This window comes from Microtus ochrogaster, linkage group LG5, assembly GCF_000317375.1.
Source record: "Microtus ochrogaster isolate Prairie Vole_2 linkage group LG5, MicOch1.0, whole genome shotgun sequence".
Lineage (NCBI taxonomy): Eukaryota > Metazoa > Chordata > Mammalia > Rodentia > Cricetidae > Microtus > Microtus ochrogaster.
This window is the reverse complement of record NC_022031.1, coordinates 60,727,271-60,742,839: the sequence shown is the minus strand read 5'-3', so window position 1 is coordinate 60,742,839 and position 15,569 is coordinate 60,727,271. Positions and strand designations below refer to the sequence as shown.

At 42.4% G+C, this 15,569-nt stretch overlaps 1 protein-coding gene across 2 annotated transcripts in view; it reads left to right on the top strand.

The window, feature by feature from the left end:
- Dpy19l4 (dpy-19 like 4) overlaps nucleotides 1-15,569 on the top strand; it is a 57,239-nt gene that overhangs the window by 39,952 nt on the left and 1,718 nt on the right. Inside the window, exons 15-19 of one of the 2 annotated variants that reach the window (XR_001229278.2) lie at nucleotides 2,639-2,695; nucleotides 5,245-5,327; nucleotides 8,310-8,442; nucleotides 13,148-13,306; nucleotides 14,966-15,442. Coding sequence is in view for 1 of the 2 variants with exons in the window: in XM_005362308.3 (XP_005362365.1) it covers nucleotides 2,639-2,695; nucleotides 5,245-5,327; nucleotides 8,310-8,442; nucleotides 13,148-13,306; nucleotides 14,966-15,130 (597 nt within the window). In the remaining variant the exon portion in view is untranslated. Of the gene's footprint in view, nucleotides 1-2,638; nucleotides 2,696-5,244; nucleotides 5,328-8,309; nucleotides 8,443-13,147; nucleotides 13,307-14,965; nucleotides 15,564-15,569 lie in introns of those variants that run through there. The other variant, XM_005362308.3, reaches the window with a different exon arrangement.

The window sequence follows — 15,569 nt, the reverse complement described above, 5'->3', positions numbered from 1 at the left end:
TGCTAGGATATCAGGGCTAAGGCCTGAATCTAGAACCTCCTGAGTGCTAGCCAGGTTCTCCACTGGCTCATCTGTACCCTGTTCTATGGTTTGTTCATTTGTTTTTGAGACGGGGTTGGATGTAGCTTGGCTGGCCTTGAACTCCTGATCTTGCTTCCAATACCCAAGTTCTGGGCTTATAGGTGTGCAACCGCCACACCGAGCTTTCAGTTTCATTTTGAGACAGGGCCTTTCTTTATAGCTCAGGTTATCCTCAGACTCACAGAAATCCTCAAAAAGTGGAAATACAACCATGAGCACTACTCTTGGCTTATAATTTTTGGTTTAAACAAATGCATTTCCATTTATGTACTTACAAAATAAAAGGGAAAAGTTGAAATGAATCCGTAATATGATATACCACTAGAATTTCTTCCTAACTGCTCTTATGGATGATAAGAATCATTTGTTTGCTTATATATATATATATATATATATATGTAGTTTATTTTATTTTTTAAAAAGAAAACAAACTCTTTTTTTCATTTTACATACCAGCCCCAATTCCTACCCCCTCCCCTCCTCCCCTCCTCCTCACCTCCATCTACTCGTCAGAGTTGCTAAACTACATTGCTTTGGGGAAAGTCCAAGGCTGAGCAAGGTAGCCATCCAAAGACATTTGTTTGTTTTTAAATGTTTAAGATACTATTGTAGCTTTTATTTATTTTTTAACTATATTTTTATTTATTCTTCGTGGTTTTCATGTTATGTATCCCAAACCCATTCATTTCACCATCCCTTCATATCCACTCTTTGCCCTTGCAACCATCCCCCTCCACCCCCCCAAAAAAAACCATACCAAAAAACACATAAAGTTTAAGAGAAACTGCTGTTGCCCTGTGTCATGGAGGTCCTGCAGCTTTGCTCTGCAGGGCCGGTCCCTTTGCGTGTTCCCACAGATAGCAGAAGAGGTGTAGCCTTCATTTCTACAAGATTTCCTACTGTGTTATGAAGGCCGCCTCAGGCAGCAGCATTCAACATGCATGCACTTAGACCCAGATACACCTGCCTACATAAATTAGAAAAGTCTTTATAAGTTTTACATATTTAGGGGCTAGAGAGATGGCTTAGAGGTTGAGAGCACTGACTATTCTTCCAGAGGTCCTGAGTTCAATTCCCAGCAACCACATGGTGACTCACAACCATCTATATTGAGATCTGATGCCCTCTGTTGGTGTTCAGGCAGACTTGCAAACAGAGAACATTGTAGATAATTAATAAATCTTTAAAAAAAGGTTTTACATGTTTGTTATTTGAAATATCACTATAGAAGTAATGTTTTCCAGTTTGTTCCATGAGGCAGAGTCACTTAACTGGCCTTAAATCCTCAATCCTCCTGCCTGTCTCAGTTTTTTTTTTTTTTGGTTTTTTTTTTTTTTTTTTTTTGGTTTTTCAAGACAGGGTTTCTCTGTGGTGGTTTTGGAGCCTGTCCTGGAACTAGCTCTGTAGACCAGGCTGGTCTCGAACTCACAGAGATCTGCCTGCCTCTGCCTCCCGAGTGCTGGGATTAAAGGTGTGCGCCACCACCGCCTGGCTTTGTCTCAGTTTTATAAATACAGGCAACCATAAATTCAGATCAACTAAACATTAACTTTTTTAGTATTTTAAAAGTTATTTTTTTAGAGATAGAATCACTTTGTGTAGACCAGATTGACCTTGAACTACCAGAGATTCCCCTGCCTCTGGCTCCAGAGTGCTGAGATTAAAGGTGCACACCACCATTCCTTGAAAAATTACCTATGTGTATATGTATGTGCTTTAGTGCATTTGTGTGCACGAATGTGCCTGTGGACATTAATGAGCTACCATGTTTCTGGGAACTGACCCCTGGTCCTCTGCAAGAGAGGTAAGCACCCTAACTGCTGAGCCATCTGGTTGTATTGAGATGGAGTCTCACTGTGTAGCTCTGGTTGGATTGGAGCTAGTTTTGTAGACAAGGTGGCCTTGAGTGCAGTTTCAGCTACTGGGATTAAAGGCCGTGTTGCCACGTTCCTCTTCCCTTTTTTGTTTGTTTTTTTTTTTGTTTTTTTGTTTTTTTTCGAGACAAGGTTTCTGGTCGGCCTTGATGTCACACATTTTGCCTCAGTGTATTTGAGAAGCACTCGTCCTCACTCACCTCCCTTTAGACCAGATGCCTGCTCAGGCCAGTCTCTGACTGAATGGGGGGCGTTGGTTTTTTTGGGACAGGGTTTCTCTGTGTAGCTTTGGAACCTGTCCTGGAACTAGCTCTGTCGACCAGGCTGGCCTGGAACTCACAGATATTCACCACCTTCTGCTTCCTGAGTGCTGGAATTAAAGACACAAGTCACCACCGCCCGGCTGTGATTGAATTTTTTTTTTTTTTGGATTTTTTCGAGACAGGGTTTCTCTGTAGCTTTTTTTTTTCGGTTCCTGTCCTGGAACTAGGTCTTGTAGACCAGGCTGGCCTTGAACTCACAGACATCTACCTGCCTCTGCCTCCTGAGTGCTGGGTTTAAAGACATGAGGCGGTGATTGAATTTTTAACTATAAGGATATTATCTTGGTCATAGTGTCAGTTTGAATACCTCTATATATTCTAAAATGTTTACTCATAACCCTTTTTGCTTTACTATTTTAGGCTCTTATTCTGAGCATGGCTGTGCCTACTATTATAGGTCTTAGTTTATGGAAAGAGGTAAGAAAACTGAATTTTTACTTTATGAAAATGTACTCATCTATAAAGTAATAAATGTATGTATGTATGTGTGTAGGAAGCTTCTATCAAGACATGGTACTAACAAATCTGATTTTATTTATTTATTTTCTAGACAGGGTTTCTCTGTGTGATAGTCCTGACTATCCTGGAACTTGCTTTGTAGACCAAGATGACCTTGAACTCAAAGGGATTTACCCACCCTACCTACCCTCCCAACCCCCATCCCCCAAGCTAATAGTGTATTTTTGGGTTTTTTTTTTGTTGTTGTTTTTTTTTTTCCTCAGTCATTGTACCTATAATTTCTTACGGCATTGACCTGAACTTTTAAAATGTTAAGGTCTCATAAGGCACATGAATGTGGCTTTGCCATTCAGATAGCTGGGAGTGAGAAGAAGAGAAAGTTATCTTCAAAATATCTCCTTCCTTCCTTCCTTCCTTCCTTCCTTCCTTCCTTCCTTCCTTCCTTCCTTCCTTCCTTCCTTCCTTCCTATTGATTTTATTGAGATCTACATTTTTCTCTGCTCCCCTCCCTGCCTCTTCCCTCCCTTCAGGCCTCTCCCATGGTCCCATGGGCCCAAGAAAATCTTTTCTTTTTCTACTTCCCATGTAGATTAGTTCCATGTATGTCTCTCTTAGAGTCCTCATTGTTGTCTAGGTTCTTTGAGACTGTGATTTGTAGGCTGGTTTTCTTTGATTTATGTTTAAAAACCACTTATGAGTGAGTACATGTGATAATTGTCTTCCTGGGTCTGGGTTACCTCACTCAATACGATGTTTTCTAGCTCTATCTATTTGCCTGCAAATTTCAAGATGTCATTATTTTTCTCTGCTGTGTAGTATTCCATTGTGTAAATGTACCACATCTTCCTTATCCATTCTTTGGTCAAGGGCATTTAGGGTTTTTCCAGGTTCTGGCTGTGACAAACAATGCTGCTATGAACATAGTTGAGCACATGTCCTTTTCTCACGATTGAGCATCCTTTGGATATATACCCAAAAGTGGTATTGCTGGGCTTTCAGGGAAGTTGCTTCCTAATGATCTTGGCCATTCTTACAGGTGTAAGATGGAATCTCAGAGTTGTTTTGATTTGCATTTCTCTGATGACTAAGGATGTTGAGCGTTTTCTTAAGTGTTTTTCAGCCATTTTAGATTTCTCTGTTGAGAGTTCCCTGTTTCGGTCTGTACTCCATTGTTTGTTTGTTCTTTTGATGACCAATTTCTTGAGTTCTTTGTATATTTTGAAGGTTAGTCCTCTGTCTACTGTGGGGTTGGTGAAGATCTTTTCCCATTCTGTAGGCTGCCATTTTGTCTTGTTGACCATGTCCTTTGCTTTACAGAAGCTTTTCAGTTTCAGGAGGTCCCACTTATTGTTTCTCTCAGTGTCTGTGCTGCTGGGGTTATATTTAGGAAGTGATCAAGCTGATATTGTTAATGCTGCTGCTATTGCCTTTTTTTATTCTTTCCCCACATTAGGAATCTAACAAAACAAATTTTCTCTTTCCCTTCCTTCCCTTCCTTCCTTCTTTTCTCCCCTTCTTTCTTTCTTCGTTCCTCCCCCCTCCCTCTCTTCCTCCCTCCCCCCCCCCCCCCCCCAGCAGTTCTTCACTATTTAGCCCTGGCTGGTTTAGAATTTATTATGTAGATTAGGTTGGCCTCCAACTCATTAGAGATCTGCTTGCCTCTGTCTCCCAGGTGCTGGGATTAAAGACATGCACCACCAATCTCTGCTTCCAAAACAAAACAAGTAAACAAACAAACAAAAAAAGTTTTGCTTTCATTTGCTTGTCTTTTTTTCCTTTTTTTAAATATTTATTATGTATACAATAATCTGTCTGCATGTATGCCTGCAGGCTAGAAGAGGGCACCAGACCTCATTACAGATGGCTGTGAGCCACCATGTAGTTGCTGGGAATTGAACTCAGGACCTTTGGAAGAGCAGGCAATGCTCTTAACCTCTGAGCCATCTCTACAGCCTCTCATTTTCTTGTCTTTTGAGACAAGGTCTTACCACGTGGCCCAGGCTGGCCTTGAATTTGTGGTCACCCTCCCGACTTAGCTTCTCAGGTGCTGGGCCTGCACACATACCGTCTCATCAGCCTGAGCCTTTCTTCCATGCCATTGTACATGCTCACCATTGACAAAAGTGTCCAGGAATAAGTAGGTCTTAATATTTAAACAGATTTTGGTAAGTTCACTTTTAATATCTGAAATGAAAAAGGTTTTGGCTTAAGAGAATGTAATGTAACAGGAAATTAATTGTCAATAAACCTGAGAAGTATTTGTCTTGGAATTTTAATTCTTTAGTATGTCTATGCATGAAAGCTGTAACTGATGATTGCAGGGCACTGAAAGTCTAAGCATTGAGGAAATACAGAATTATTTAGGATGAAATAAGTCAGTGGAAACGGCAGAGACCAGGTAGTTTTGCTAGGTCAGCAGTATTTGGAGTTAGTCTTTTGAAATACTTTGAAACAGTTTTAAACTTTCCAGTTACTTACACCTCTGGGTATTTTGTTTTGTGTTTTAGTTTTTTCCGAGATTAATTACAGAGTTAACAGAACTACAGGAATTCTATGATCCAGATACAGTGGAGCTCATGACCTGGATAAAGTAAGGACCACATTCCCAAGACTATTGCTAACTGTCATTAACCAGTTTTTGTGTGCCACCTCATGAGATAAGGGGCAGTATTCAATGAATTGTTCTCCCCATTCAGTAAACCTCAGGAGCCATCACTCTGTACTTCTTTATGTTGACACGCACTGGTAAGTATGAAAGTGGAGGTTTGCAGCCCTCCTTTGTACACAGCGGAAATGTGGGCCGGCCTCCAGGGACAGACATTCTTTACTTACTAGTCAGCCGAAGGTGGATGACTCTGTGACTCAGGAAAGTCTGTATTGTTGGGAAAAGCATCGAATAACAGCATATCCAGAATAGCCGTGCTTCCTCTGCTTGTGAGCTCTCGGTTAGAAACAACCATAACAATAGAAAGGCAGGTTCATCTCTGAGTTTGTACTAATGGATCTGAACTCACAAGTAGTGGCACAGTGGGAAGATTCTCCCGGCCTCGGCCAGCTCGGGTGGGACTGGATGGTCTGAGGTGGCCTCCTCTGTTTGCTGGTTGTCAGCTGAGATCAGATTGACTGGGCCTGTGGTCTAGTGGTCTGTGCAGGTGGTTTATGAGGTCGTAGCTGGAGAATTCCCAAGAGAAAGAGTGGCCATGGTTCAGTGGAAGCTTGCTGTCTCTAATAGTGTGCTGGGATAAAACACCATCACTGAAGAAAGGCAGGCATGAATGTGCAGGCAGGAGCTGATGCAGAGGCCATGGAGGAGTGCTAGAGACTCACCTGCTCTTCATGGCTTATTCTGCCTGCTTTTGGGGGAGAGAGCCAGGGTTAAGACAGGGTTTCTCTATGTAACAGCCCTGGCTGTCCTAGAACTACCTCTTGTAGACCAGGCTTGTCTCGAACTCACAGAGATCCACCTGCCTCTGCCTTCCAAGTGCTGGGATTAAAGGCGTGCACCATCACTGCCCAGCTACCAGGCCTGCTTTCTTACAGCATTTAGGACTGCCTTCTCAGGGGTGAACTGGGTCCACACACATCAATTATGAATCAAGAAAATCTACCGCAGACTTGCCAATCGTATGGAGACATTTTCAATGAATCCCTCCCCCCAAATATGTCTCTAGCATGTGTCAAGTTGACGTGAAACTGGCCACTATTGCTTGGATCACTATGATCCAGGAAATCTCATGGCTAGGATTCGTATTTCCCTCCATGTCCACGGCTAAGGGAGAGAGTTACTGCAGCCATTTTTATGATCAGTCTGCTCCTAGATAGACTTCCAGATAACTATGTTGGAAGTTGTTAAAGATCAAGTGAAGGAACAAAACACAAAAGAAGTGGCGAAACACTTTTTAAAAGTCCTAGAAGAGGCTGGTGGTTGTGGTGGCGTTCGCCTTTAAGCCCAGCACTTGGTAGACAGGCAGGTGGATCTCTGTGAGTTCGAGGCCAGCCTAGTCTTCAGAACAAGTTCCAGTACAGGCTCCAAAGCTACAGAGAAACCCTGTCTCACCCCTCACCCCCAGCCGCAAAAAAAAAAAAAAAAAAAGTCCTGGAAGAGCCAAACCTGGAATCTATAGAATGACAAGTTTGTTTATGAAATGAGTGAATAAAAGTGAGACTAGCTCTTTTAATGCAGTCTTACTTATAAAGGCATTCTTTATATAAAAATGTTTTTAGGTCACCTTAACCATTGTTACTTATACTTAATCCCAGCACTCGGGAGGCAGAGGCAGGCGGATCTCTGTGATTTCAAGACCAGCCTGGTCCACAGAGCTAGTTCCAGGACAGCTAGGGCTACACAGAGAAACCCTGTTGGGGTGTGTTTGTGTGTTTTGGGGGGGGGGGACACGGCAAAGACTTGAACAGTTGGATGTTGTATAATTGGGTAGTTGTCTGATTATAATTATTTTGGCTTAAGTCTGTTTCCCTACTCCTTAGTCTTCCATTGGCCAGGTGCTGTTCCTTTCCTTCTGGAGCTTAGCTCTGTGCACAGTCCATAGTAGCCAGGTACTGAATAGCACAGGTAGTGAATAGATAATTGAGGGCGGCTGGGGTACAGCTCAGGTAGATTGCATTTGTGCTTGCGTCTTAGGTAGGGTCTGTTGTGAAGAGACTCCATGGCCATGGCAACTCTTATAAGAAAGACATTTAACTTACAGTTTTAGAGGTTTAGTCCATTGTCATCGTGGCAGGGAGCATGGTGGTGTGTAGGCAGACAAGCTGCTAGCTAGGTCTTGATTAGAAAGCAACAGGAAGTGGTATGTCCCACTGGACCTTATCTTGAGCATTTCTGAGACACACTTCCTCAAGGCCATACCTTTCTTCAACAAAGCCATACCTAATAGTGCCTCCCTATGAGCTTATGTGAGCCAATTGCACTAAAAGTGCCACAGCATGTGTGTGTCATGATATGTGTGTAAAAGTCAGAGGACAAGTTATTGCCACTGTATGGGTCCTGGGGTCAAGCTCATGGCTTCAAGTTTGGCAGCAAGCATCTTTACGTGCTGAGCCCTTCCTCCAGGCTGATAAGTACTCTCTGATCCTACGCAGAGGTGTGAAGTTTCATCCTAGCACTGTGAAAATAAATGGGAGGAGGGAGGAAGTGATTTGTTGGTTCCACCCTGTAAGTGGACTCTGTGGAGTGGTCCACACTGCTGTCGACAGGAGCAGCAGGACGGTGGATGGATGTGGAAGGATTTGATTCATGTGGATTAATGTTTGCAGAACAGGGATGTTTGCAGAGCCAGCTACCCTCTCTGATGTAGTGTATTCTTGTTTCTTACCTCCAGTCCCTTTGATTTTAAGAATTTCCTTATCTTCAGTACTTAAAACAGCCGGTGGCATAAAGTAGATGTTCAGTCTAGCCTGCTCTTTAGTAATACATAGTGAAGTGAGCCGCACTGACGGTGAGGGCTGTGTGCTGTATATCGCAAGGAGCTAGTATGGGAGAGTTGGTATAAATGAGCGATCCTAAAGCGTATGGTAGCATATTGCACTTTATCATGTACTCTCTGGTTCTTCATAGGAGACAAGCTCCAGTTGCAGCCGTGTTTGCAGGAAGCCCGCAGTTAATGGGTGTGATCAAGCTGTGTACCGGCTGGATGGTGACGAGCTTGCCACTTTACAGCGATGACGATCTTCTCAAGAGAAACGAAAACGTAAGCCACTTCAGGTTCTACGTTTGGGTGTTTTATTGTAACACTATGTTTTAATCTTGTTCTGTACTGCTACGTGCTTCTTGATAGCTAGGGAAATCCAGTTTGAGAAGATGTGGTTCACTTTAGTTTCTAGAAGTTGTTGGCAGGTTGACACAGGAGAGCCACTGTGAATCTGATGCCAGTCTGTGCTCCATAGTGAGTTCCAAACTAGCCAGACCATAGCAGGAGACAGAAAACAGGTGAAAGTTGTTGCTTAATTCACCCAAGAGAGAGCCCAGGATAAAAGTGCTAAGCTCTCTGTTTTGTGAGGGGTTGCTGCACTTTGTAGTTTCTGTAACGCTGTCAGTGGAATGGCTGGATAATATTACAAAACTGGGCACCAACCTTCCAAAGTATCATGGTTCTCACATTGTTGAAGAAAACTGTCATTTCCTATCTCAATAGGTGCTGATAACATAGGAATGTAATCTGGACGTTTGTGGAGCTAGAGAGAGGGCACAGCGAGTAATTTGCTCGCCATCAAGTGTGAGCGCCTGAGTTTGCAGCCAGAGCAGCCATGTTAAGGACCAAGTGTGGCCGGGCGGTGGTGGCGCCTTTAATCCCAGCACTCGGGAGGCAGAGGCAGGCGAATCTCTGTGAGTTTGAGACCAGCCTGGTCTACAAGAGCTAGTTCTAGGATAGGCTCCAAAACCACAGAGAAACCCTGTCTCAAAAAACCAAAAAAAAAAATCGGATCTCTGTGAGTTCGAGACCAGCCTGGTCTACAGAGCTAGTTCCAGGACAGGCTCCAAAGCCACAGAGAAACCCTGTCTCGAAAAAACAAAAACAAAAACAACAACAACAACAAAAAAAGGACCAAGTGTGGCAGCCTGCACCTCTGTCCCAGTGCTGGGAGTTAGGGACAAGATCCTTGAGGCGTGATGACCACCTGCTTTAGCCCAGTCAGGTACATCCAGATTGAATGAGAGCCTGTCTCAAATAAGGTGGAGTGCTGGGGAGGAGGGGTTGAAGGTGGGCGGTGGTGGTGCACAGCTTTAATCCCAGCACTCAGGAGGCAGAGGTGTAGGGATCTACAAGGCCAGCCTGGTTTGCAGAGCAAAGCTCCAGGACAGCTAGGGCCATTACACAGAGAAACTCTCTCTCTCAAAAAAACAAAAATAGAAACAAAAAAAAAAAAAAAAAAAGGCAAGAGATTGATGTATGCTCCTGCCCCGCCCTTCATGAACGCATATGTACTGTTTTGATTTATCCAGACATGTTTGCATCCTTATAATGCAAGATATTTGGAAGATGGAGGCAATTTCAAGATCAAACTAGGAAAGAAGCAATTGCTTTGGGAAAAAGAAAATGTAACTCAATGGTGCTGTTTGCCAGGCATTCCTAAGTCTTTGGGTTCAGTCTTCAACTACCCTACCTGTGGGGTTCCTTCTGCTTTATTTTATCGGTGTGGGCTTTTATAAATTATTCTGTATAACATCAGAATGTGGTTTAGAAAATGTCTTTTTTTGAATCTTATGATTTAAATGATAAATTTGGGGGCTGGAGAGATGGCTTAGTGGTTAAGAGCACTGACTGCTCTTCCTTAAATCCTGGGGCTCAATTCCCAGCACCCACATAGCAGCTCACACTGTCTATAACTCCAGTTCTAGGGGACTCAGTGTCCTCTTTTGGTTTTCATAGGCATCAGGTACACTCATGGTGCACAGACATACGTGCAGGCAAAGCATCCATATACAACAAATAAGAAATAATTTAAAAAGGGCTGTGGCTTGGGAATTATCCACCATCCCAGGTTTCCACTCAGGCAGCCCATGGCCTGATAGGCCTTCAGGCCTATCATAGGCAAGAGAAGAAAGCAAAAGAAAGCTCTCACTTCAACACAATGAAACCCCCTCTTCCCCATATCTCAACCTCACCACACCCACAGGGAACTCCCTTCTTCACAGAGAAGGAGGTAGGGAGCTGTGAATTGGTTGTTAGTTTCTGAATTTTACCAAATAAAGTAGACTCTAAAAAGAAAAAAAAATAATTTAAAAAATATTTAAAAAAAGAATAGTTATGGTTCGTCCTACTGAGGAGAATTAAATTACCAAAACAGTAAAACTTCAAAAGGCCTATTTTTGTTTTTTTGTATTTAGAAAAAGGGTCTCAAGTTGTATGTGTAGTCAAGGTTACACCTGCAAGTACTGGGCTTATGAGAACGTTCCACTGTGCTCAGAATGTACTGTTAGGTTGTGATTGTCTGTTCATGCATGTACATACATGTCCATTACAAAGAGTCCAGAGGCAGGAGGAATTAGTATGCCTACAAACCTAAGAATTCATTACACATTCGGTCATTGAAGACTAGTGTGATGCTTGTTTGGAAATGGAATATGAGTGATTGTGTGCTGAGACTTCTTTGTACCAACTAGAAAGTGAGGCAGGTTCTGTGAGCCTGTGGAGGAATTTTGGTTGCCCTTGAGGCAGTTGAGAAACCTGTGTTTAGAGTTGACTGTTGCCAGGTGGCTCCTCACGTCTCTAATCCTAGCTTTTGGGAAACAGAGGCAAGGATTGCAGTAAGTTCAAGGCCAGCCTGGACTATAAGTAAAACTTTGTGTCATTCAGCCAAGAAAAAAAAGTTTAGAAAAGGGACAAAGGGGAAGTTAATTATAGCAACCAGAGAACAGAGGGACCCAGGCAGGAAGGACAGAGGGAGGTGAACCTACAGGTGGTCTGGTTGATGTTTGCTGTGCTTCAGAGAAAGGGTGGTGTTGGGTAGAATATGGACAGAATTCCTAAGAAACCATCAACTTTAGCTTTATGTTTTTGAGACAGAAATCTCACTGTGTAGCCCAGGCTACCACAATGCCCAGCTTCTTTGTCTTCTTTTGATAGGACTTTTCCCCAGTATGGTGTTTCAGAATCAGTTATAAATATTTGTTTTATGTTTTATGGAACTCAGCTCTAAGAATAGTAATCATATTTTGTTTTATTTTGTTTTTTCAGAGTTTGCCTTCCTTTATGGTGTCTAGTCAGTAGTAGTTACTGGATGATTTTATCTAATCACAATAGTGCAGATGAAACAGGGTTTCTAGTAAGAAAGCATCTCTAGCCTATAATGCAAGACTCATCTTTGTATGATTTCTTACACATTGTCAGTTCAGGAAGACTGCCTGGAGAGGACTGTCTAGAGACGTATTTGGTTGCATCACTAGGGATAGAATTCTGTGAGAATGGAGCAGGTGCAGACCAGAGGTGCTGGTAAGCACCCTTCACTGGGTAGGATAGCCCCTGTACTGTCCCCAGAATGAGGTATTTGGTCCGAAGTTTTTATCATACAAAAGGTGGAAATTCTTCTAGTCTCTTAGTAATGTTGCCGTTTCGCAGAATTTTATTTAAAAGATTTTTGTTTAATTTTTACTTGTGTCTGAGTTCATTTGGAGACAGAAGGGTGCATCAGATTTAAATTTTGAAAGGAAGCTTTTTTTTTTTGAAACAGGGTTTCTCTGTAGCTTTGTAGACCATGCTGGCCTCGAACTTTCTGAGATCTGCCTGCCTCTGCCTCTCAAGTGCTGGGATTAAAGGCGTGCACCACTACCACTCAGCTGGGCAAAATACTTGTATAGACAATTTTTTTCAAAAAAGGAAAAAGGTGACTAATTTGCATATGAAAAGGTACATAACTTCATTAACCATCAGGAAAATAAAAGTCAAATCCACAACTAGATCCCTCTGCAGAGCAGGTAAGATAGCTAAAATCCAAGGGACACATATGCCAGGCTTGGTGGTGTACACCTTTAATCCATCACTGAGGGTTATGGGGAATAGGGCAGCCTGGTCTACATAGCAAGGTCAAGGACTGCCAGGGTTGTGTGGAGACTCTGCCTCAAAAACAAACAAAAAGGACAAACAAGTATTACTTAGGATTTAGATAGCTGGAACCGAACCCTAGACACAGTTTGAGGGAAACTAGTCAGAGGCTTCTCAAAGTCCTGGAGGAAAGGAAGATGTGTGCCCTGCACAAACTCCTGTGTGAACACTCATGTTCATTATTCCTAATGCCCCCCAAGTACACGCAACCAAACCGCTTACTAACTGATGATAAACAAAATGTCTTTTCCTTGTGTTAATAGAATAAATATTTGACTCTGAAAGATTATATATTATATATCTTAAATATGGATGAGTTAGGCAAATTTTGTGCCAAGTGGAGGAAGTCGATCACAAAGGATCCCATGTTATAGACCCATGGGTGTCAAGTGTCTAGAATCGATACTTTTCTAGAGACAGAGTAAATTATTGGGTAAAGAGGGCTAGGGCAGGTGGGTTGGGCGTGATCAATAGGATCCACACCTTCTTTGGGATGATGTAGATGATCTAAAGTTGTGTCCGTAGGTGTGCGACTTTGTAAATATACTAAAAACCACTAGTTAGTGAATTATATGTGATTGAATTGTTTTTTATAATTGTATGTATACCTGGTGGGGGCATGTGCATGTGAGCACCGCCATCTGAGGGGTCCTAAAGAGGACATCATACGCCCTGCAGAGGGAGTTACAGCCATTGTGAGCTACCTGACTAGATACTGGCCATCTGCAGGAGCAGGTCATGCGCTTAGCTGCTGAACCAGCTCTCCATCCCTGTGTCTTATTAAAGCTGTGCAAGTTTAATTAACAGGTGCTTTCAGTGTCTTTTAAATTTTGTCTTAATTATTTCCTTTTAGATTTACCAGATCTATTCAAAGCGATCTGCTGAGGACATTTATAAGATACTAACATCTTACAAAGCTAACTACCTAATTGTAGAAGACGCCATCTGCAATGAGATGGGAACCATGAGGGGCTGCAGGGTTAAAGATTTATTAGATGTTGCAAATGGACATGTAAGTAACCATTTGAAAAGCTGATTGTTTCTTTGAAAAATGACTTGGCTTGGCCTTATAATCTTCCTACATGAATTTTCGCTGCTGCAGCAAGTAACCCTCACACTGCTACCTAGTAACCAAGGAGGCCGCAGGGGAGTCTGCAAGTCCAATAACCAGTACCGACAGGAGTAGATGCTTTTACTCCTGCAGGACTTGAGGAAAAGATGAATAGATCACTCTGAGTTGTAGGGCAAATTCTGTCTAGGCTATAGCCAGGATTTCTTTCTTTCCCCTTCTGAAATAATCAAGTTCGTCTTAATAAGCCAAGACGAGTTTGTAGGTGAAGAACTTATTCTCACATTGCCGTCTTTCAGCATTGGAGAGGTGGCTCAGCATTTCGAGCCCCTCTTGCCCTCATCAGAGGACCTAGGTTCAGGTGTCAGGCCTCACATAGCTGCTCACAACCTCCTGTAACTCAGTCTGAGGTGTCTGGTGCCCTCTTCTGTCCTCTGAGCACACTGCATGCGTGCAGGGCACACATGGGGCTCGTGTGCGTGGGGCACATGCCCTTCATGCATCCAGTCAGTATCCTCAGACAAAGTACACACATGGAATAAAAATAAATCTTAACATATTTCCCATTTTCATGTCTTCATGACCCAGTAAGCTTGCATTGTAAACTTATGTGTGTATTTTGAATATTCTCAGGGGTGCTTGATAAGGTGATTTTGGTTTATTGGTGATAGATTTTTTTTTCAAATTTTATTTTAATCCCGACTGCAGTTCCACACCCCCCTCCCCAATCCACTCCTCTGTTTCTGTTCAGAAAGGGGCAGGCTTCCCATAGGTATTAATAAAGAATGGCATATCAAGTTGCCTTTATGTTATTTTGGAGCCCACTTCTTTATTATTTCTTTCATGTGTTGCCAGATGTGGGCTTGAGCTACTTTACTATTGGCATTGGTTGTCTGGAATAGGTGTACGATATTATAGACACGAGCAAGCATGGGGCAGCACACACACACACACACACCCCATACATGGATGTAATGGAAAACCCACAGAACTTAGGTTTAGTTGTGCTGTGGTGGTGAGCACTGTAGATGGGAATGTAAAAGCCAAACACTAGGCAGTGTCACGTGTGTGCTTGCTTACTAGGAGACTGCATAGGCGGGAGATGGTATGTTGATTTTTCATCCTTAGAAGCTGTGTAAGTGCCGGGCGGTGGTGGCGCACGCCTTTAATCCCGGCACTTCGGAGGCAGAGGCAGGTGGATCTCTGTGAGTTCGAGACTAGCCTGGTCTACAGAGCTAGTTCCGGGACAGGCTCCAAAACCACAGAGAAACCCTGTCTCGAAAAACCAAAAAAAAAAAAAAAAAAAGAAGAAGCTGTGTAAGTGAGTTCTTCAGAGCACTGGTGACAGGTGATAGAAACAATGTCAGCTAAATTTTAGTATTAAATCCTTTACAAACTGCAAATATTTTATGCTTATTTCTTGGTCAGAGTTCAGGAATTCAGTGGTCATGAGGACATAGGAAAAGGCTTAAATTTGCTAAACAGCATGAGGTATTTTATAATCATGTTTAGCAGGTAATTTTCATATATATATACTAGTACAAGGATTATATTCCTCATAAATTTAGTAAGTTTTTTATATTGTTTATTATTTTTTGATAGGTGCTTTGTGAAGAAGACAACAAATTAACTTTTTCAAAGTACGGACGGTTTTGTCACGAGGTCAAGATTAACTATTCTCCGTATGTGAACTACTTTACTCGTGTGTACTGGAACAGGTCCTACTTCGTGTATAAAGTCAACACTGTGATCTCCTTCCAGTCTTGAGAATAGCAGAGCCTTCGCGTCAAAGACTGCTACTTGAAGTCCCACGCAGGGTTCTGGACCTGCACAGTGTCCTGCAGGTGGTGGGATGTCTGAACTGCTGCTCCTCCTCCCACGCCTGCTGCTGATTCCTGGGTTGACCGTTTTGTTGGAAGTAGATCAGATGCTGCTGTCTTAGTAAAATGTCAGATCCAGCACAGCAATCTTCCTGACAGCTTTCTTCCTTAGTACATGATTTAAAGATTTCCTGTCACATCATCTCCTCGTGAATCTTATCTATCATAATATTGATCTTTAATTTGGATATTTTTCAAGGTCAGTGTTTACTTCAAAAGCATAATTTTTAATAAGTATTTAGTGTGATTTAATTCTATAGTAGAAGAGGAAATTCACAAAGCAAGTTTGTAACAGTTGTGAATTTTTTACAATTAAAAATAATTTA